The sequence below is a fragment of the Leucopleurus acutus genome (genome assembly GCF_964270905.1).
Source record: "Leucopleurus acutus genome assembly, chromosome: 12".
In the NCBI taxonomy this organism is placed as follows: domain Eukaryota; kingdom Metazoa; phylum Chordata; class Mammalia; order Artiodactyla; family Delphinidae; genus Leucopleurus; species Leucopleurus acutus.
Window position 1 is genome coordinate 65,796,132 of NC_139154.1, and position 23,288 is coordinate 65,819,419.

Sequence of the window (23,288 nt, forward strand, 5' to 3'; positions counted from 1 at the left end):
AGAAGCTCTCCGTTAAAAGTACTGCCTCCGCTCTTTACTAGCTATGTGCCTCAGAACCAGTTACTTCATCTCTATTCACCGCAGTTTTCTCATCTGCAAAATGGGGATTAACATCCGTTTTGCTTATCTCGTCACAGAATGCCTGTGACGAACTACTAGGAGAATATATGTGGAAGCTCACAGCAAACCGTTAAGAGTCACACGAATGTCATATGTTATCCAAGGTCCAGCTTGAGTCCTACTCAATCCAGGGAGCCTTCCAGACTTTCAATCCCACCCCCTGGCATTTCCTCTTACACTATTTATCTCAGTACTTGATCTATGGGCTCTTGTGTTGTTATTTAAATATTTCCAAGTCAGGAACATCTTCCCTCAGAAGAGTCTAGCCCAGGGCTATAAGCAAGCAGTTCTCTGTATTCTCAATGTGATGCATGAACTGGTGGAGCTGAGAGTACACCCTGACCCTCCTGGTACCAGGGTGCTCATTTCTACAAGAAATTCTTGCAAAAGCTTCCCTATGGTGTATAGTTATACTCACGCTCTAATAAGAGGACTACTGACTGAACGGCAAAGTTTTCTCTTTAAAAGAAGAGGGCATACCATATCAATGCTTGAAGAGACCAGAAGCATGGGCCCATCACAGATAAGACCCCATGTCAGAGGAATCCTGCCAACAGTTGCCAGCGAGGGAAAAAAAATTTCCCCATGCACTCACTTTAGGTTGAGGAGGTCTCACAGGGATACACCTTGCTGGATATATTTGCAAATGAGACAGCCCTTTGTTTGATTTCTGGATGAAATAAGGCATTCTACAGGTTTTCAGTTTCTCCTGGGGAAGATACACTCTAAGTATAGAGAATATTTTCCTCAGGGCCTCTTGGTAGCTTTCCCATACAAAGCCAGCTGCTAGTAGTGCTTTACCTGATCTCTGTAAACCAGCGTGCTGGGGTTTGACCGTGGTTTGTCTTTAAACGAGTAGGTGGCCACGTGCTTCTTTAACAAGTCCAAGGAGTCAGGAGGCATGTACTGGGGAAGGTCATTTAGTACCAGATCGTTTCTTTGCAGAAGAGGTGGTTTTTTCCTTCCTTCATTTTTAAAACTGTATGTTGCTATCACTGGATTTGATAGAGATTCTTCAATAAAAGTTTTCAAGTGGTAAGTGCCAGGATTAGGAGTGTTCTGTGGAGAATTGACATCATTTTTAAAGTCAGTGTGTAAACTGGTTAACATCTCTTAAAGCATCATTCTTGCAAAGGTCACTCCTAAGTAGCATTTCTCTTTGTTTTACAGTTTAATAAGATTCTATCAAATAGAGTCAACACTCCCGCCAGAACAATATTTCAAGACAATCACGGTGATTTCCTTTCTGAGACAATTGCTAGATTATAGCAAATGGGTTACGGCCATAGCTGAAGTTTTAACTTTTTAAAAAGCAGCTTCAGAGATACTTAAACTTGAGATTCAATTTGACTGTAAATGTCAGGCCTCTCATGAGACCCCTCAGGATAAGCTTCGTGACTAAACAGAAGTTATCCTACTTCTTCTTAGTAGATACCACGTGTTTCTTTCTAGCCCTCAAGTGGGAAGCTAAAGGATAATAACACGAGACTGAGGATGAATTGGCAGAACACATGGCCTAATTAGTCCCATAAGAGGTTTGGTACTTTCAAATCACAGCCACAGTATGGCGGAATGGCCAGACCTGACAGTTTAGTTGCTGCTGCTTTTGTGGCCATCTTCCCACTGAGCACTCAGCTCAGTTCTACCATTAAAATTAGTTCAATTCCAAGGAGGCTTTAGCTCCTGAGGCCCCTCTGTTATAGAAAGGTGTGAACAGAAAATATTTCTGCCATATAGAAACAATGTATCTTGAGAGGCAGATCTTCCAGTCATCTTTCTTTTGTATATTACCGTCTTGTTTTCATACACTGATCATGTTAACAAAAGTTATCATAGACTCTTACTTTTTATCTAAGTAAGATAACAACCAAAATCAAACACATTCCCAGAATGCATGCTTTTTCTTCCTTGTGTAATCTCACCAAGGTCATAAACTAGGTTGACTTTATCAAGATATCCTGTAAAACACCTGGATTCCTAGAGTTTTTACTTCCAAGCTTTTACTGCATTCAAAATTTAAAGTTAGTTTCTCAGTCATATGCTGATACTAAAATTATAAATATGAAATAAGGCCCATGTAGATTTGAACAACCATTGTTTTCTTAAAATTAAGTATTAGTGACTTAATCAGGTTAGACTGATTATAATACTAATAAGAATGAGAATACTTTGAATAGGAAAGGATGAAAATATACATACTCTTAATGTTATTCTCCACCATCCTTCTCTTTCAAAAGATGACTTCTGGCTTGGTTTCTATTAATAAACATAAAATGTGCTTATTCATTTTAGAAGTGATCCCTGGAAGTTAAATATCACTTATAAAACATGTACTTGAAGAAATGGATACCAGTACCAAACTGGTCAGCCTGAATTAAAGTAAAAGCTACATAATGATAAATTTTGCCTGTAATATTTCCTTAAATTACTATTTTATGATCTTAATTGCTTTTTAAACAACTAAATTCCCTTTGGGTAAATTAGAGTAATAAACATCCCCATCTCACAGAGGTGTCATGAGAATAATTAGAGGTGACAAAATTTGGTGCTCTTAGGAAGAAAAGAGTTGTATGAACCCAAAAGTGTGTTAGTATAATTGTTATTAAGATTTATGGCTCAGGGAGCTCAAGGTAAAAATGTATAGTCATCCAATTAATGGCATATTGGGATACAAATTCCTGGCGATATGGCAAATGTTGAACACTGCCATTTCCTGGATTTACATATGCTATGACTTGGGCTTGAACTCCAGCTCGGCCACTGGCTAGGAGCACTAGGTAAGTTAACCCTCATGAACCTCAGCTTCCTCTTAGGAATACAAAAAAAGGCACCAGGCCTGGCATGAAAATAAGGCATTGTAAAACCTGTACCCACAACCAGGGCTCAGTAAGTGGCAGCTTTTATTTTTAACACCTCATCTGTCAAGTTAAGAAGCAGATTATTTTGATATTCTTCAGTTTCCAAGGACGCTCTTGTCTTCCACAGTTACACCCACTCATTATCCCATATTTGTTTCAGCTTCACTGTCAACAGAACACGGTTGTTTAGTTTTTTCCTTTTGTGCTATTTGCAGTAGGTAAAAATCATTAAAATATTGAGTTCTACTTTCATTTAGAATACTTTTGTTATTACTATGAAATATAGATTATCTCAAGCAACAAGGCATTAAAAATAATAAACAATCTAATCAGTCAACAGATAAAATTGATTATTCCTGTCTAGCAACTTATAGCCACTTACAAGTACCCTTGGGTTTTAGTTTTACTGTGAAATATAGGCATTTCTCTAAAAAAGCATTGTTTCATACGCACTGCTAAGTCTGAATTTCTTCCTCTACATTCCCTTTATTAGATTTATGTTGAATCTTCTCTGTTGCACATATATAGTCACAGAAATCAAACTTTTTCAGGCAGGTCGAGACAGGTCTCCACCTCTACCTAGGACCAAGGAAATGAGGTGGGAAGAAGGGAGAAGTAAACATGATACATCTAAAGGAAGGTAATGGGCAGCTGCCGTTTTGTTTTGCCCAAGACAGGTGATCTCAACTTCCCCTATCTCCCACTTCCAATTCACTTCAGGGGTGAATCACTTTACACAAGACGGGCTAGACATCCCTTGCCCAAATTTATTTAAAAACTAAACAAAGATACTTTCAAATATTTTATAAACACTAAAGTAGGAAGCAGGGCAAAAACGTGTCCAATAGACTAACGAAGGACAAACGCATTCTCTCGGCAGAGGGGAAAATGAAAGAAATCTAATTACCCTATTAAAACAGTTGTCCAGTGCAATTAGCAGCAGGTAAGGGGTGGGGGGGAACAACACAGAAAACAAAGGGCGAATGTGAAGGATAAGGGAGAGCGAGGGAAAAGGAGAGCAAACGAAGTGGCACTCAAATACCTATCGGGAAGAAAGGACCGCAGGCGCCGACGTGAAGGTAGGGAGAAGCGGCGTGGCGCCAGAGCCCGGGATTAGAGAGAGGTGGGACTTGGGGCGGAGCTCGGTGAGGGGAACTTTGTTGCGGAGGTGGGAGGGCAGGGAAGGAAGGCGGTACCGAGGCCGCCCCGCCTCCCTTCTTCCCTTACTGCGGCAGAGGCGATGGCCATGATTGGCTGGTCCATTGCTGCCGCCTCGCTCCCTAGGCCGAGGCTGGCGTCCGGTTGCCAGGAGGCGCCTCAGTCCGCCGGTTCCTGAGCGTGCGCAGGGCACCCGCCAGGTTCGTCTCCGGATGCGGGGGAAGGGAGGCGGGCACACGCTTGGAGGGCCCGCAGCAAGCCTCACGCAGAGGAAATGGGTCGAGACCGTCAGGCACATGCGTGGTAAGGAAACCTAAAGAGCGCGGGAGTCGCCAGAGAGCCCTCGGCAACAAGTTTCTGCGCCAAGCGAGGCCTGCAAAGGCTAAAGCGCCCCAGGATCTCCATCAGCCCTTTCCCAAATCACCTCAGGCTTGATACGCATAGATTTAAGGAAAAAATCAACCTCAGCACCCACTTTATTTTTTGAATTTTATTTTTTTATACAGCAGGTTCTTATTAGTTACTTTATACATATTAGTGTATACGTGTCAATCCCAATCTCCCAATTCATCCCACCACCACCTCCACCCCTCCGCCACTTTCCCTCCTTGGATAGCACCCACTTCCTAAGATTGTTTCTAAACTCCTCCAGATGGAAATTCTGGGGGTGTCACTTTTGAGAAGTGGAGTGAGTACTAGACACAACAGGCTGTAAAACCACGGATTACCTTCTACCATCCGTATAGACCCTCTTCATTTTCAACCTCTCCTGGCTGTAGCTTCTCAACCTATAAACATTACCATCTTTAAAAACAAACGTCCCCTTAAGCTTAACAGTTCTATTTTATGGAGTATCTGCTGTGTTCCAGATATTTCACACATATTTAATCCTCAAAACGACCCTGTGAAGTAGGTGTTAATCCCATTTATGAACAAGGAAACAAGCTTCCTTGGACAGTTTAGCATAGCTTACTCTGCATCACACAGAAGTGGCAGAGCCAGAGTTCAAATCCAGGTCTGACTCCAGTGCCCCACTGTCCACTACACCACGAAGTTTCTGCTTCCGTTCACAAACTTTCAAGAGTAATGTGGATTCAATACTTTCCTCACCCCCACCCCCATACTTTCCTAAAGCCATCTTAATCTGACACGTGCAGGCACCTTTCAGTTAAAATTGCATTTAGTAACTAAGCTAGCCAGTTATCTAGTTGCCAAATCCAATGGGGATTTTTCAGGCTTTTAGCAAACTTGACCTCTATTTGTCATCATTGTATTGATTATTCCTCTCCCTGGCTGCATTTGCTGATTTATTGTGATTCTTTGTCTATAAGGAGGTGATAATATATTGGTACCTACATGGGGTGATTAACTTGAGTGAAATGTCTGGAACCACATCTGGCACAATGCATTCAAAACATATAATCACTGCCTTTAGGACAAAAGCAAAATTTACAAATTTACAATCCAGTCTCACCTCATTAGAACCTCATGATCTGATGTATACTTGCAAATCCCAAACATGCCATCTTCACACTTCTATTGTCTCCCCATATGCTAGCCCTTCTGCTTGAAATGCTATTCTCTTCTTCAATGGCCTGGCAAACCTCAAGGGTCAGCTCCTCTGAAAAGTCCTCCTAGGCCTAATCCCTCGTACCCCAAAGGACCCTGTTCCTCTCTTTACTGCAGGACTCACTGTGACAAATCATGTCTCCCCTAATTTTAAACATATCCAGAACACAGGTTTTTGTCTTAATTCTCAGCCCTTTGAACGCAGGAAGAATTGAGTATTTGTTAAGTTTTCCTTTTATAAATAAAACCAGAGGATGGACTACAGTAGTGGTTTTCAAAAACTAATGTGCATACAGATACCAGGAAATAATGTTAAAATAAAGATTCTGATTGAGATTCTAGGGCAGGGCCTAACCCTCCGCATCGCTAACAAGTTCTCACAGGTGATTCTGCAGGTGACTTTCTGAGTAGCAAGAGACAGGAGGACGCCATTAAATTTCTCTCGAAATACTGGGATTCTGAATTCAACACAGCCTTAAAAATAGCAGGAAAAATGGGAGGGGAGGAGCCAGGCACCAGGTTTGAAATCAAAAACTGAAAAAGTAAGACCAAGAGACAAGTAAAAAAACAGAACTTTCACAAAACTGATTAAGCCAGTCCGGCACTGTGCCTCATTTCATTTTCTTATTTTGGCTCAGCCTGTAAAACTGGCTCAGCAGACTAGGGACTGGTACCCTAGAGACTGAATATGATGAAAGGTACAGAGAAGTCCAGAAACCCATGCACAGTGTGAAATATAAGGAAACACCTAGATGAGAAAATAGTTTTGGGTATCGCAAAAATAGAAACAGCATGGGTAAATGATTTCAAGGACTTCACCAATAAAGCAGACTAAGTATGCAGAATAAACAAAATGTCCCCTTAAGAAAACACTGTCTTGCATAGTATCACTGAGAAAAGTTTAAGATTTATTTTCAGGTTATCATTACAGTAGTTTTAAAGGGAGGAACCATTTCTCTTTGCAATACGAGACTATACTTCGTAGAGATCAACAGTGCCTCTGCTATGCATCAGATTTTTAATAAAAATTCTAGGTAAAATACTTCATATTCTACATATTCCAGGATCACTTTTAACTGCAACAGTGATAGTTTAGGTTAGAATCATCTGAAAGCAAACATACTACAGACAGTATTTGGGAAAAGAATCATCAATTACCATGATGCTTATATGAAACAGGTAATACGGGTAAGATTTGAAGATAAGGTTTTAAAATTATAGTCCTGATTTAAGATTATGTAATGCTTACTGTGTGATTTTCATGAAGATTACAAGAATATAAAATCAGTAACATGATACACAAAGTACCCCAAAGACGTGTTTTCCCCTTCCACCTTGTTATCAACAACTTTACTTCAAACTATTGGAACTGGAAAAGCACCAATATTAACTTTGCCCAATTCCCTCATTTTACAAGGATCATAACTGATTTAACAGCATAGATTGAACACTTAATGCAAATACCAGGAACTATGCTAAGTGCTTTACCTAACATTATTATAAAAACAAAGTTAGAAACCAGCTGGGTAAATCACACCCATTTTACAGGTAAGATAACCAAGGCTCAGGTAATACTGATCTCTTCAAAGTTATACAGTGAGTGCAATGATCTGAATACTGTTGCAATGAAACTCCAAAGCCCATGTTTAATATTCTGGAGATTACTGTGCCTCAAGAGCTAGACACATGAATCTTCTCCCACCTTTGACTAAACTCTTATCTAATGAAGCTCTTCCTAATTAGTACTGCCTGCCTATCAATTCCTGTTAACTTCCCTCATCCTACCTAAAACATACTTAACTCTTTTCCTTCACTGACCATCCAGTTTTCCATTTTCCTGTAGAACTAATAACAGTGATATTAAAATAGTCAAAGATGCACAGTAAACAAATTGCGCCCCTGGGAAATTAAAAACCTTGTGGCTGTAATAATCAAGTAACAATTATACTTAAATGTTTTAATCTTGGCTCTGCTTTGCTATGCAATCTTTCCTTAAGTATTTAAAAGGTAGAAAAACAGAAACCCTGATAACCACCTTTTGAGTAGTTTATAGAGAAAGCAATAGTTTAGAAGCAAGCAAATACTAAAACAAGGTTTAGTTACTGTCAATCCACTACTAAAGATACCTTCTTTGTAAAAGTATGTTGCAGACAGGCAGGCACAACTGAAAATTCTCCTTTGTTTTCTGGTAGTAGAATTAAAAAGCACTGAGTAAAACATTAAAAAATAGAGGCAAAACATAATGACCCACCCCCCATTTGGATTTTTTGTGTTTTTAAACACAAACATTTAAAAAGATCACTGCATGGCTGAAGTCTATATGGATAAACAAATGCCAAAGTTGAAAAATATATTAAAAAGGTAGGCAGCAACACTGAACACCTACCTTATGCCAGTCCCCTTGCTAGGTACACTTACAAAACGTTTCTTAATCTTTCACTTAAACCTTTTGAAGGAAGTATAATTTAAAAACCAAACAGTCTTAAGTAGTCAAAAAAATTACTTATCTAAACTTAAATTATACCAAGTAGAAACCACCTCCCCACTTGATTCTCAAAATTATTTAACCTCAAGTTAAGTAAATGACTCAGATTCAGAGCAACAGTTGGGTAAATTGTAATTTTTTTATTGGAAAACAAATATACAACTTGGAATGGATTTGAGGCAAATTGTGCCATTAAGCAGATTTTCTTTAAGTGGCTAAAACAAAGTTTAAAAAGCAAGTAACAATAAAAGAAAATGTTTCTGGTACAGGACCAGCAGTACAAAAAAATAGTGTACGAGTACCTGGATAAAACACCCGTTTTGCAATAGTGCAACTTTTAAGTACATATTGTTGACTGTCCATAGTCCACGCAGAGTTACAACTCCACACTTCAACAACAACATGCTGACAGTTCCTAAAGAAAACTACTTAAAAAAAAAAAAGGCATAACCCAGATGTTCCCTCATTTGACCAACTCCATCTAAGTTTAGATGTGCAGAAGGGCTTATTAGATATATCCAGAGTAAGCCACATGCAACATGTTACTTGATCAATTTTTCTAAAATAAGGTTTCAGGACAATGACAGTAAGATAAGGGAAGAAAACATGGAGGAATGAAGTCCTAATTACTATACATGCATATTTTTTTTGACAACAGGGGGGAAACCTTTTACAGATAAGTTACAAACAAAGAAAAGGCAAATAAACAATTTTGTACAAGAAATTTAACACATTCTGTACAATGTCTTCACTTTGCTGTCATCATTTGTACAAACTCTGAAAAAGAAGTACACAAAAATGTTGAGTCAGAAGTACACAGAAATGTTGAGTCAATGGCAAAAGTCTGACAAAACCAATCACATTTACTCAATCACTAAGCAGTCTCCATTCCCCTTTCTTTCCTCAAAATTATCATGAAGTACAGAAGAAAGCTAGTTTACTGCCAAGGCTGGACCTTCATAAACCAAAATTATTTATGATTATTAATGAATAAACCAAATTAATGCTTTAGATAAGCTATTACAAATAAAAAGCATTCTTGCTCTTAGTTCAGTATCACATATGATACTTCTGAACTGAAGCATGTATAATTTTAGACTTAAAGCTAATTAGAGGGAAGGAAAATCCAATGAAAAAGTCACCTTAACTTTCAGGATCTTGAAATAAGTTTGAAGAAGCTTTTCACACTGTTCCACAATTGTTAACAAAAATTGTTTTATCATAATTTGGAGTGTAGTGCTTCTCAAACTTTAATGTGCATTATGAAATCACCCAGGAATCTTATTAAAATGTAGATTCTAAGTAAAGGGACAGGATCTGATAATAAATAGTTCTAAAAAGCTCTCAGGTGACAATGATGTTGCCTAATCTGTGCACAACACTCTGAATAGCAAAAGGTTGGTAAATATCAGTAACTGTTTTAGCATCTCCAGTTCTGGTGGTGGGGGGAATGTCACTAATTTTGACCTATCAGATACCTAACAAGAACCTCTACCTTAAAGTCAAAACACAGAATACGGCAGTGACAGTGAAAGACTTACCTTCATAGTTTACTTGACCATCACCATCGATATCTGCTTCCCTGATCATTTCATCAACCTCTTCATCTGTTAACTTCTCTCCAAGGTTTGTCATCACATGGCGGAGCTCTGCTGCACTAATATAGCCATTACCATCCTACAAAAAAATGTAGTAAAATGTCTAAGCAAAATTACAGATGTAATGAGTTGGAATAGAAGTTTATTAAACTTCACATTAGGGAGCAAAATATACTTTAGTAATCTATACAAACTAAAGAGAGTTTACAAATAGCTGACCTATATATTAAATGTCACTGAGAGTCAAGCAGGATATTCTATATTGAAATCACAATTTCTTGGTTCCAAAGTCAAGTGAGGCCTCTTTCACCACAAAACTAATGCAATATATATGTTATTAGGAAACCTCCATCTACACTGAATTCTTAAAAAGCTTTTGCTTGATATTAAAATATGTTGGTAAATCATCAGAAAAACAAGTCTTCACAGATCAAGAGGTCCTGATATCTTTTTATCCTCAAATTAAAATTGAACAAATCCAGTCTTTGGATACTTACCTTATCAAACACACGGAATGCTTCTCTAATTTCTTCTTCACTGTCTGTGTCTTTCATTTTTCTTGCCATCATTGTCAGAAATTCCGGGAAGTCAATTGTGCCGTTACCTGAAATGGTTTGTTTAGTTGAAACATTACAACAGAACTTAAATGCCAACTCCCCCTTCCCAAACCCTGAAACTAAAAAGACTTACCATCAGCATCCACCTCATTAATCATGTCCTGTAACTCTGCTTCTGTGGGATTCTGCCCAAGAGACCTCATTACAGTTCCCAACTCCTTTGTTGTTATAGTTCCATCACCATCCTTGTCAAATAGTGAAAAAGCTTCTTTGAATTCTGTTTGAAAGAGAGACCACAATCCAAATGTACAGGTTAACAATAAAAAAGTAACCTCCTAAATGAAATGTATTCATCAACCGTCAAAGCAAACATATATAGAGATAGGACCTGAAATGGGATTTTGATTCCTGAAGGATTAGGTGAGGAAACCTTGTGATATTTCAAACATTTTTAGCTAATCATATGCTCATGTATTGATCTGAGAGTTTTTTCATCTAAAATCTTACAGGGAACTTCAAAATGTAGTCCAGATAAGAGTCAAACTATTGTTGAAAGAGGAAAACACTCAAAGCCCCAGATGACTGGCTTCTCTATTTTCTGTTGAAGCTGCTCTGTGGAACACAATTCAAAATTACAGATCTAACCTACACTCAGAATAGAAAAGGAAAACTACTGTTACTAAATACATACTTCTATATAGCAACTGTACTACTTACAGTAATCCCCAAAGTTTAAATTAAGTCTATTTAATCACCTACTAAATGAAAAAGAAAAAAATTTAAATTTCAGAACAACCTGCAATAGGCCAGCTTCCTTTTCTCGAAGATAGAAGGGACCAAATAATCTATAATGATGTTAACAATGGGATGATCAAGATATGAATGGCCAGTTTTAACTAAGTGCTGTATCACTGAAAACAAAATTTAGACCTTTCTTCAGAATATAAAATCCCAAGCTTATAATAGAGTGAGATATATTATTGCCTAAAATCTTTTATATCTTCTTGAAAAATTATGTTGCTTTCAATTCACCACTAGATTACATGGAAAGCTACTGGAGCAACAGTCCAGAATACCTGAACATAGAGAAACTAAAGCAGAGATTTAATTTGGTAGTGCAAGGGCATATAAGTGAGCTAGTTAACAAAGCTAGCAAAGATATTAGGCCCAGTCAGCAAGCAAACACAAAAGCATACAGCACAGAAGCTAAAAGCGGACTTTGGAATTCAACTGCCTGGGCTAAAAAATTCCAGCTCTGCTACTTACTAGTAATATAAATAACCTTGGGCAAATTTTCTGCCTCAGCTTTCTCATGTGTGTTAAGTGGGGATAATTGTACCTACTTCCTAAATTTAAGAATTAGGATAGGTAAAGCACTTAGAACTATGCCTGGCAAATAAGTACTTAATAAATGTCGAGAAAAAGATGGTCTCATTTTCCTGCAGCATCCACAGCTACACTGGTAAACTCTCAAACTTCTCTTGGCTTTCACAACAGTAATTTACCTTCTACCTCCTACTGCCAAAGGGTCTTGCTCCTATTTGTCTCTTACATATAGACGTGACCAATTGTCTTATCCTTTTTTCTCTCCTTGGCCATTTCATCTATGCCCACTAATAATGAAGACTTCACATCTTTAGTCCACTCATCACTCTCAACATAATATTTTTATTTCTCACTTCTACAGGACATCTTCCCTGGCTGACCTCAAGGAAGACTTAATGAAAATCAATTCTATACTCCTCAGCAACCCTAGGAATGCAAACAAAAGCCACCTTAATTCTTTTTCCCTGAAACCTGTCAAGGCCTGCTGAATTCTGCTATTTAAATACTGCCTGATTTTTTGCTCATCTCTACATCCAACATTTTGGCTAACGACCCTATCATCTTTTATCTGGACTATCACAATAGCCTCCAAATGGATTCTTTATTTAAAATTACCCACACAACTACCTGAGTCCTATTACCTTTTTAGATTATCACATTATTTTCTTCTGCTTTGATTCTTTTAATTGCTTAGCTTTAGACCAGGTATCACTGACTAGTTATAGTTCGCTACACTCAGTAAGTATTAAGTGCCACTTACTACTACTGAGTGCTAAACATTCCACTCCATTTAAATATTACTTGTCTTCAGAGGAACTCACCTGATATCAGAAGCTTAGTACCAAACTACTGACTGATCTTATGAAAATATGCAGTACTAACCTAGACCAACCCAATGACAAAAATAAATCAGAGTCCTACAAATAGCAGAATTTGATGAGAACATTTCCATTTTACACTCAGGTTTTTTAAAAAAACAGGATGTACAAATACTGTCTAGAAATATATAAACTATTAGGTTCGGAACACAGTAGCATCTATCACCTAATAACTTAGGCTCCAAGAAAATTAAAGTACTTAGAGATTTATATTTATTTACATTACATTCTCTGCTATAATACAGTTATCGTGTAACACCACCATCATGTACAAAAGTTCCCGGTATAACTAGCCATAATCATTTTACTACGTGATTTAACTTAAAGGACAAATTCTGAAAGATGCATGCTATAAGTTTATGTATGTGTGTTCTAAATTTCAAGAAGTTTAAACATCTAATAACTCTTAAAATATTTGCTGGAATAAGTGAAAAGCAGAAAATAAAACCATTTCTATGCTGTAACTAGTGTTTACTTCATGCATACAAAAAGGAACGAATAAAAATACTTTGAAGGTCAAGGTTTATTCCAAATCTCTATTTGTATTTTTACACTAAAGAGGCAGAAACACCTGCAAAAACTTAAAATAAGAATAAACTGGAAAGTACAATTTTATTTCACCTGCTTTTATAGCTCTCCACCTGTGCTTCAGAACAGTTTAATCTTAATGTACAGAAGCATATCATTCTAAACAGTTATTTCCCAGGAATGAGTTGAATATAAACCTAGGAGTCAAAACCTCAATTCACGGTAAGAAAACAGGTCCTGAATGTCACAGAACAGCTATCTTCAACATAATTGATGGAACCTCCCCAAATCCATTCTAGTTATGCCCAAGTTGAAACTTTCAGAAATCATACTATTACTTGTTTTATTTGTTCATTAGCAACCCCAGGATACCTTTCTAAATATTTTTTACATAAACTTATAATTCTATTAAAACAGGTCATCATGAAACAATCACAAGAAAAATCAAATGCCTGTTTATCAATTTCTATTTATTTATAAAAATTCTGAACTTATTAATCCTTTAAAGGCCATGTACCAAACCTTTATTGTTGAGTAAGATTAGTTTTTTATCAAATAAGTTTTATCCCTACACTGAACTTTAAAAGTTTAATGGTTTAGGCATAAATTTCTTTAAAGAAAAAAATTATTTTACATTTTTCCTTTAAATATTAAATACCAACAACTAATGACATCATGGCAGAGCCATCAACAAAACTAACTTGTTAGTGATGTCACACTAGACTGTTCTGGATTGCTCTTTAAGACCAAGGTAACGTAAACAACTCTAGAAACTTCACCTAAACAATAAGCATACTTTTTTCTAGACTAAGTTATTTGTTAGAGGAATTTCAAATCTGAAGTAGTAATGATTATCAGGTGAAGATAAAGCCAACTGAAAAAGTACCTTAGTATATTCAACCTTGCATTATATGTATGAAACTTGTTAGCACAAGTAGAGCTAAGACTCTAAGATATTAACTGGTTACCAGCAATTACAATTTACCAGATTAAAAATATTTTTTGCCTTCACCTCAAAGGTAGATATTGAGAGGGGACTTTGGGAGGAGGCAGAATAATTCTTAGGAATAGGGTAGGTACTGTTCTAGAACATATATGTGTGGCACACCTCTTTGAAAATTTATCTATTCAAAGAAATATTTATTCAAAGTTTAAGGGAATTTAATAAAACTGTAAATGGCAAAAAAAAAAAAAAAAAGAAATATTTATTCAGTCCTTACTGTGTGGGAGGTACTGGGGATACAAGAGAAAATAAAAAGGTCCCCAATTTCACAGGATTTTTATTTTAACAGCATAAAAGCTTTGGCTCCTCTACCTTAAAGGTTCACTAAACCTAGGGTCCAAGAACAGCTTTATTAAAAGCCTAGGAAAAGGCAGGGTATGGAAAGAACCTAAAATAGATTTTCCTACCACTCTCACTAGAAATTTAATTGTATGATAGGAACCAATGAAAAGACAGAATTTATCTTAAAGACAATGTTCCATGAACTACAAGTATTCTTTACAAAAATGCAATCAGCCAGAGGACTGAGCCTCTTATATTAACAGACACAAACTACTTTTTAAAAGAGTTGCGTGTGTGTTTGGGAGAGGAGTAATGAGCATCAACTATGTGACTGGCACCTTGAGGAATACATTTTCTATCCTGAAGTGAACATGCTGTGCCATGCAGAACTACCTGACTCGGACAACCGAGAAATGAAAGGCAAAGCCAGGTGTATTAGAGAAGGTAAGAACTTAAGAGTGGAAATAATACCCCAAGTCATTTCCTCAAAACATTATATAGAAAACTATTCCAGAATAATCTACATTTCATCAATACACTTATATATGAAGAAAGAAATTATTTCCAAAGCTGTGCTTGACTACTTCAACACACCCTATACATGCAACTTTACCAACCCTAAAAAGCAAATTCCCAGTTTAAGTCAAATGCACACAGTAAGAAATAAAAATAAAACCTGCTTAAATTGGTCCTTAATGCTAATAGCTTTCTACTTTACAGTCCTAGCAAATACTATTTTGTGATGAGTATCTGAGGACACTAATGATTTCTGGCTCCACCAAATTTGTGTATGAGGGGTGGAGCTTACTTTAAATGGGCTACATAGCTCAGTTCCAACTGGGTTTCTCAGTTTATTCTAGCATTAAAAAAAAAAAAAAAAAAAGCTTTAGTGATTTTGAGCTCTTGAAATTCCTTGCCTACCAGGAAAACTATCGCAGTCAAAACTGCTTGATGCTTTTGTTAGTAAGTCTATAAATCAAAGTCAAGGAATAGAGTTTGAAAAGCATTTCAACACTGCAATCAAAAAAACAAAACACCATTTATTAAGTTTCCCCAACATTTTGATGTTAACTAGCCATCTCAAAGTAGTAGAATAAAATCAAAAGTACTAATGGTTCGGCATATTAACAACATCTCATCAAGTTTTATGTAGCAATTTCACATACTTCCATAGCAAATCAAAGGATGCAAAACTTAAAACTGATTTCAACAGCTGTCACTGCTTTTTAAGATAAAATTCAACTTACTACATCTGTAAAGTAGAATGCTAACTTTTACTAGAGAAATGGTTATTCCCTGAATGACCATATATGCAATTCTAAAGTTAAAATATTAGCTACTTTAAACCAGGGTAAATTCAACATTCATTTTCTGATTTTACATTTCCAGTTACCTATTAACTATTATTTGGCCTCTTTTCCTATGGAGACTGATATGAAGCTGAAGTGTTAAAAACTGCCCAGAATTCATGTTTTACAGCAAGATAATCTCTAAGAAAAACAAAGACCACCCCTACCAGGCTCAAAAGTATATCCACATAACCTAAAAACATGTCTTTAATTACAGTTAGCCCCACACATCTTTCATAGTCAAGTTTACTTTCTCACTTGCCAGAGTAGGTTCAATTACTGTATTACACTCATTTGTTACCATCTACTACATATATCAAAGTTAATTCTATCATACAAGTACCTTATTTTGAGAACAGCGAATCAATTTATAATAAAATCCGATGGGTATAATCTAGTAAGTAATTTCTCACCTGCAATCTGCTCTTCAGTCAGCTGGTCAGCCTACGAAGAGATCAAAGAAATAGTTAAGTGGCTTGAGAGTATGTAGTTTAACACTTACAGAAATAAGTTTAAAAACATTCAAGGTGGGACTTGCCTGGCAGTGCAGTGGTTAAGAATCCACCTGCCAATGCAGGGGACAAGGGTTCGACCACTGGTCCAGGAAGATCCCACATGCTGCGGAGCAACTAAGCCCGTGTGCCACAACTATTGAGCCCATGTGCTGCAACTACTGAAGCCCGCGTGCCTACAGCCCGTGCTCCACAACAAGCTGCCACAATGAGAAGCACGTGCACCGCAATGAAAAGTAGCCTGTGTGCACCACAACTAGAGAATGCCCGCATGCAGCAACGAAGACCCAACCCAGCCATAAATAAATAAATAAATATTAAGAACAAAAAAAAATTCAAGGTTCACCCTGTTCCATAAACTTTAGTTCAACACTCCTTAGTACCAAACACAGGTGGGCAGAAAATGCACACATCTTATCTTCAAAGCTAAGCTAACTCGCCCCCAAGTTTAAGATATGAAAATATTTCAGAATACGTTTGAAAGTCTAATTTTACACAAATTTTTAAAAAGCAAATCTAGCACACTAGAAAGTTTAATTGGAATTGGTATTCTTCTAAAGCAAGGATAGATCCAATAGAAATGTTTCCTTTTTCAAAATTAAGATATCTAAACTTAAGCTCACCTCCTCAGGTAAATACAAACCATTAATACCAGAAATCTCCATTGAATCAAAAATAATGAACAAGGACTACATTTAAAATTCCCCTGTAAGTGGCTAAATACTTCACTTGGACATATATGTGATTTTCCAAATCTCAACAATAACAACAAAATTACTAAGCAAAACTACCAAAAAGACAAAAATCCAAGCTGTCCTGGTTGGAGCAACATGAAAAGTACCAGTTTTTACTCCTCCTCACCTGCCATGCAACTGCAGAGAATCCAGGATTCTGAATATTTGAAGTACATTACTTACAACATGTTAAGTCCAGCTACTTATTTTCTCTTGATGTTTGAAATTCCAAAGTGAGCATAAGATTTGTGACGTTTTTAGCAAATGGAGAAACGTTACTTGTTTTTACTTTAAAAAAAAACACATTCAGGCACTTGCTAAAACCCACTATATATGTTGTTTTTGTTCAATCTTCACAACAACCCTTAATGGTATTAATAATATCATTAATACCCTATCTTACAGATGGGGAGAAAGGCTCAGGTTAAATTTCAGTGAGCGGGAGTACAAAACTAGTAGAGTCAGAATTAAACACTAAGGTGTCAGACATATTCAATACCTTCAATTTTAAATTCAGAGCACACCATAATATAATAAAAATATTTGCAAAATAACATGCCTCCTTGTTCTTCATGTGGCCTTCACCCTTGGACATTTCACTGCTTATTGGTACATATATCCAGAGACACTGACAAGAAATAGCCTCCTATCTAATATTCCTACCTACGGAAGTCAAGTGTCCTCTGATTAATCCATTCACTTATTGGTATGAGAAAAATAATAAACACTGCCTGGTTTCCTTCATTTTAAGTGAACACACCCCTGGAAAGGATAAAACCTTAATACAGGATAGCATCACATTTTTTTCTCTAGGAGACAGCATGAGAACATTTGAGAAGAAACCCAGAAAAGAAGAAGTTTCTTTTCCTGATAAACAATTTTGACTTGACCTTGATGCAAACTCAACTCGTTGCTTTAGAAAAAAAGCCAATAGTCTAGTAACTTAAAACTGAAGAGCCAATAATTAAGCTCAAATGCAGAAGCTTATAAAATAAAAATTATCTACTTTTTTCCTTACAAATCCCAATCCTCCAAGTATTTGGTATAAAATCAGTCGATTGTTTTCTCTAGGAATAAGATTTAAAACCCAGTAAATCCACTGAGTTAATTTTTACTTTGTTAGAGGCTATAGATGATTTACTTCTAGTCTCATTCCATTCTGCTGGACGTCTATCATTTTTGAAAGAAGGGCAACATGGCATGGTGCAAGAAAAAAGCATGGTGCTTTGAGTCATCACCGGGCTAGTATCCCAGCTCTGCCACTCAATAGCTGTGACCTTGGACATGTTACTCAACCTCTCATTGTCAACTTCACCTGTGACACAGAATATTAATACCTACCTTGCAGGCTTATTGTGCACAGTAAGTAAGAAGCTATGTAAAGGGCTAGCCCAAAGAGTTCAGTGATAACTATTTTATATAAATTAATTAACCACAGAACCTACAATGTAATGTTAAACACCAACCTGACTAGGTCAACTTCCACACAGAAGGCAGACAGGTGGGGCATTATCAAGCCCTTTACAGCAACCTTACCACATTCCATGTTAACTTTAAGATGAGAAAATCTACTTCCACAAACTGAAACCATAAGGTGCAAGCCCACGGACAGATGTGGCAAGACACATCAGTTTAGGACTAGTTAAACCAAAGGTGTGGAAGACACTGCAGCACATGTGAAAGCTGAAGGAATGACTGCTACGTGCAGAAACAGCAGGGATTTTTCTCTCGACAAGTTGTGCGGGAAGAGATTTTGAGAAGACTCATTTGTATGAAAGCTGAGAAGGCCTCAGGAAGAAAACTTTAAAATTATCCAATTTTGCTCAAAAAGTCAAAATTTTAATGGCCCCACACCATCCTGTCTGCGATCTCAGTAAAGATCACAAATGAGCTTCAAGGAATAAACAGGAGACTAAGTTACACAGCCTGAAAGTGCTGGATATTGCTTGTAATGTTTCAGGAAACTTAAAGACAATTTTTTTGTATTTACTACTAACCCAGAGTTCAAGGTTTTAAAATAACCTGTATCAGCAACATTCAGATTAAAACCTACTAAAAGCAAGAACACAAAGCTCCCTAGCACTGTAATTTGTAAGCCTTTTCCAAGAAATACAAATAAATTTGGTTCATTATTTCTGTCTGTGGAGAGAGTCATTTTCTTGGTAGAAGAACTAGAAGAACTATACTTTTGGGAAAACTCAAGCTCATCAAAATGTGTGTTTGTCTCAGTAAATAACTCACTAGAGAGATGACTAGTTCTTACTCCTTTGTTTCTACAAATACAAATATTGATGTAATTCTTCCTGTTGCTCTTGTCAACTCTAGAGAAAGCTCCCAGGCATCAGTACACTCTCAGGTTCCACCTCAGACCTACTAGACTAGAATCTGCATTTTGGAGAAATGCAGGTGATTTGTCAACACTGAGAAAAACACTACTAATCTAGACTACATGTGTGACCTAAAGGAAATTACATACCTATTAAACATTTCCCAAATGGCATTCAAAAGTAGGTATGGATACCCTTGGAGTATATCTAGTGAAAGGTGGTATAAAAATAATCCAAAATTTATATCGGAGTAAGTTTATCAGTCCATAGGCTTGAAATGAAACAAACTTCCACCCTTCATTGATTCCTGTTTACTCCAAGTGCTACTTAGATACAACAAAGGCTTCATAAGTAAAAATTTTTCTACAATTTCAGAAATCAAGGTATTTGTTTTTATCTATATCAAAAGCAATCTCAGTAGAGTTTAAGATACCTTTCATTCTGATAGAACAGCACTTATACGGCATCTTGGCCCCAAAGAGAAAACGCTAGAAGATATTACTTCTTAAAAATTACCTTCACTAAAGGCCTAATTTGATCAGTCTAGCCGAATCTAGAACTTTCTATATTTTAATAGAGCCTCGGTGAATTTCTTCAGTCTAGTAGAAACAGATCTTCCTGCTGTTCGATGGGATATTTAATTAGACTGAAGTGACCAAATTTTCTACCTCTTCACATCTTTTACTTATCACCCCAGCCTCAAGTCTTCTTAATGCAATCAATCTCCCTTCAATGAGCATGCCATCAACTATATGTAAACCCAAGAGCCATGTGAGCAAACTTATTCCACTTCCACATCAAATACATGTTCATTCTTTGACTTTACAGAGTCCTAATTTTAAATCGTCAGGTCTTATAAAATTACCTGAGGACAATTCCCAAATTAGTTAACAATGACTGTCAATTTAACTGAAACCCCCCCGCAAACATCAATGATGTGAACAGTAACTACAAAAGCCTACCCTTGGCAAAGGACCCCGAAGGGTAGATACAAACTCTATGCCTCACCAAGACACTCCATTTGAGCTCTTGATTCAATTATCAGACTGATCAGGAAGAAACCTTACCTTTCATATGAGAAATAAAATAAAAAAAAAATTTACCCCACAATTTTGAATCTTAATTACATGCCTATAGTGTACACCCTGTTTCACCTAAAAGTAAACTCAACCAGCACATTCAAACTTATAATAATTTAGAATATCAAGATGGATGAGTACATCAAACAAATGCGAACTCCTCTCCCCACACCCATACATGGTGGAGGTTTCAGTTGGCAAGGATTCCCAACTGTTTAAGATGTCACTTTGCCTCCTGGACACACCCATCTCCCGTAACCACTTGGCAGAAAAAACGACAAAATAAGTATTGCAAATTACCGCCCTCATTAGTTGTTTTTTTTTAAAAAAAAAAAAAAAACAGGAAAGAACTGGAGTTCCGCTCTCTAGTGACAGGAAAATGCTTTTTAAAATTCCCTGTTCCCATTCTTTCACGACGGTCTTTGACAGCCATTACTGTACAAATGAAGTGAACTGCACGTTAAGATATCTGGCACTTTCTCTACGGAAATACCAGTTATTTTCAAGGGGGTTGGAGCGGGGCAACACTGTGTGGTAGTGGTTCTTTAACATTTCGGCGTGCACGTGCGCACTCAAGAAGAGGACTGGGGCCCTTCTCAAAAGCATCCTTCCAATTGTTACAGGAGAGTAAGACCGACTTTCACAACAGAACGACAGTCACCCCGGAGCTGGCGTTCGGTAGGTGAACAGGAAACGCCTTTCAGACCCTAGCTGAAGCCTCCGGCTTTCCCTAACGAGATGAATAGCGGGAGGCTGCGCCTGACTTCAGATATACAGCCATTTCCTTCAACGACAAAACCACTTTAAAAAATTTTTTTAATTTTAAATGTCCAGCCTGGGAGGTGGAATTAGGTCTCAAGGCGCAGAAGGAGCAAAAGGATCAGGATTCACCGCTTCCTTCGCGCCGCCAGAGGGGGATGGGAACCTGCCGAGGCTGCCCTCCCCAACCTACGCCGGAACGGCCGGCCTCGCAGCGCCGCGGGCCGCCCAGACCTCCGCAGTCCTGCAGGTGCCAGCGCAGCAGCTGGGGCGCGAGCGTAGCCAGGCGGGCGGCGGCCCCAGCCCCACGCCCGCCCCGCCCCGCCCCCGGCCGCTCCCCGCGCCGCGCGGGCTCGGCCCACAGAGCGCACCCGCCCCTCGCCCCCTCCCGGCCTGACCCGCGGGGCTGCGGGCTGACGGCCTCGCGCGTTCCCGCCCGCCCCCTCGGCGCAAGGCGGCCGCGCGCGGACAAAAGCGCTTCCTGGCGTCCGCACCAACCGTCCGTTGGGCTTTTGAATCCGGCCCCGGCCCGACCTTTCGAGATGCCCGACCCAAAGCTTCTGCGCTCCGGCTCACCCCCGCCCTTCCGAAACTCTCGCCTCCCCCGGAGGCCGACCTGCCCCCCGCCCGGGCTCCATCCTCATCCAGCCCCTGAGGAGCTCCGCAGAGCCGGGGGCGGTGCGCCCGGCCCCCAGTACACTAGGAGACACCTCCCTGAGGAGAATGGGGGGTGCGGAAGCACCTGCGACACAACGGCCGCGGGCGCCCCCAGCCTCATGTGCGCCCATCCCCCTGGCGAAAACCATTCCTGGAGGGTGTGAGGGTGGCAAGTTCCCTTTCTTTCGTCCACTCGCTTCAGCCTCTTCCCCCCACAGGCCGAGCGCCGGCAGCTTAGCGACGCACTCACCATGCTGCAAGCGCTACCGGTCTCCGGGACTCGACTACACAACCACTCAGCTCGCTCGCTCCACACGGACTAATTCTCCCCCTCCGCCCCCAGCGCCTCATAAACACCTCCCTCCGCCAGATCCCTCCGCCGCACGCCAGATAACGGAACATCACAAACGAGTCCCGGCCAACCCCCTCCACTCCAACTCCTCTGGAGACCACTTTATCCACAGTTGTGTGGTCGACGATACAAGAAATAAAGGGAGGGGGGCGAACGGATGGCGTAAGTGGGTTTCGCTTCCCAGCGAGCCGTTGAAGGGCCGGTGGAGTCTCGCCTGAGAGGCGCTACTTTGCGGCGCGGAAGAGCATCGTGGTAGCGACGCGTAACGCGACGATCGTTGAACCGGCCTCTGATTGGCTGGTTCGTACCTGCAATGCGTCACTGGGGCTCGCAGCCACCGCCGCCGGGACGCGGTGTGGTTTCTGCCGTTTGTGCCGTTGCTGCCCTGGCCGCACTGTCTTGGCAACTGGGCCAGGCGGCGGAGTCGCTTGCTTTGCGCTTGGCTGGAGAGTCTTCCTCCTCCACCCATCCTTTCTCTCCACAGTCGTACGCACACTTTCCCGCCCCTGGTATAGGGGTCTACGAAAACGCCGATTAAGAATGAAGCTGAAAGACCCAGTGAAACCCCTACCCCGCGCTCTTTTTCTCAGCTTCGGTTATTGGCCTCGTGGCGGCCGCACGCTTACCATTTTACTCCCTCACGAAACCCGAATATCTGAGTAAGGGCGAACGCACCTGCTCAGCTGACTAATCTGAAAGGGTCTTCCGTTTATACTTCCCTTTCGCCGCGTTTGTCTGGGGTAATTTACCGGGGGAAAAAAAAAAATCACTGAAAAAGCGCAGTATCCCGGATTCTGTGGGATTAGTCACTCCCAAAAGCCACTTGATGTGGAATAATAGGGGTCTGGCTTGGAGTGAGACCTGGTTATGAGTATCGTGGGCCACTTTCTTAGATGTATGACCTTGGATGAGCCGTTTAATCTTTAGCCTCATTTGTGAAATGGAGGTTTTATAATACCTATATTGAAAGATTATTGTAAGAATTAGAATCATATAGAGACTGGCGTTCGGGTAAAATGTTAAAGTACGTGGCACAGGGTAGGCACCCAACAAGTGATTATTATAATAAAGCCATAATACATATGGTCACAATGAATTTCATAATGAATTTGCCCCTTTGGGTCGCTAACCTCTCAGATTTAATAGAACATTTCTAA

At 39.1% G+C, this 23,288-nt stretch overlaps 2 protein-coding genes across 2 annotated transcripts in view; both read right to left on the reverse strand.

Moving 5' to 3' along the window:
* STPG4 (sperm-tail PG-rich repeat containing 4) overlaps nt 1–4,226 on the reverse strand; it is a gene marked incomplete at its 5' end in the record, with an annotated part of 42,884 nt that extends 38,658 nt beyond the window's left edge. Inside the window, 4 exons of the mRNA XM_082852412.1 lie at nt 922–1,179; nt 2,320–2,376; nt 3,886–4,020; nt 4,206–4,226. Of these exons, the coding sequence (XP_082708538.1) occupies nt 922–1,179; nt 2,320–2,376; nt 3,886–4,020; nt 4,206–4,226 (471 nt within the window). The remainder of the gene's footprint in view (nt 1–921; nt 1,180–2,319; nt 2,377–3,885; nt 4,021–4,205) is intronic.
* A 4,084-nt stretch (nt 4,227–8,310) lies between these two features.
* Nucleotides 8,311–22,108, reverse strand: CALM2 (calmodulin 2). The gene is made up of 6 exons (XM_082852344.1): nt 22,030–22,108; nt 16,125–16,155; nt 10,479–10,622; nt 10,286–10,392; nt 9,732–9,867; nt 8,311–8,967 (listed from the first exon to the last, which is right to left on the reverse strand). The coding sequence occupies exons 1-6, from the start codon at nt 22,030–22,032 to the stop codon at nt 8,939–8,941; spliced, it is 450 nt and encodes a 149-aa protein (XP_082708470.1). The 5' UTR covers nt 22,033–22,108; the 3' UTR covers nt 8,311–8,938.
* Nucleotides 22,109–23,288: the final 1,180 nt, after the last annotated feature.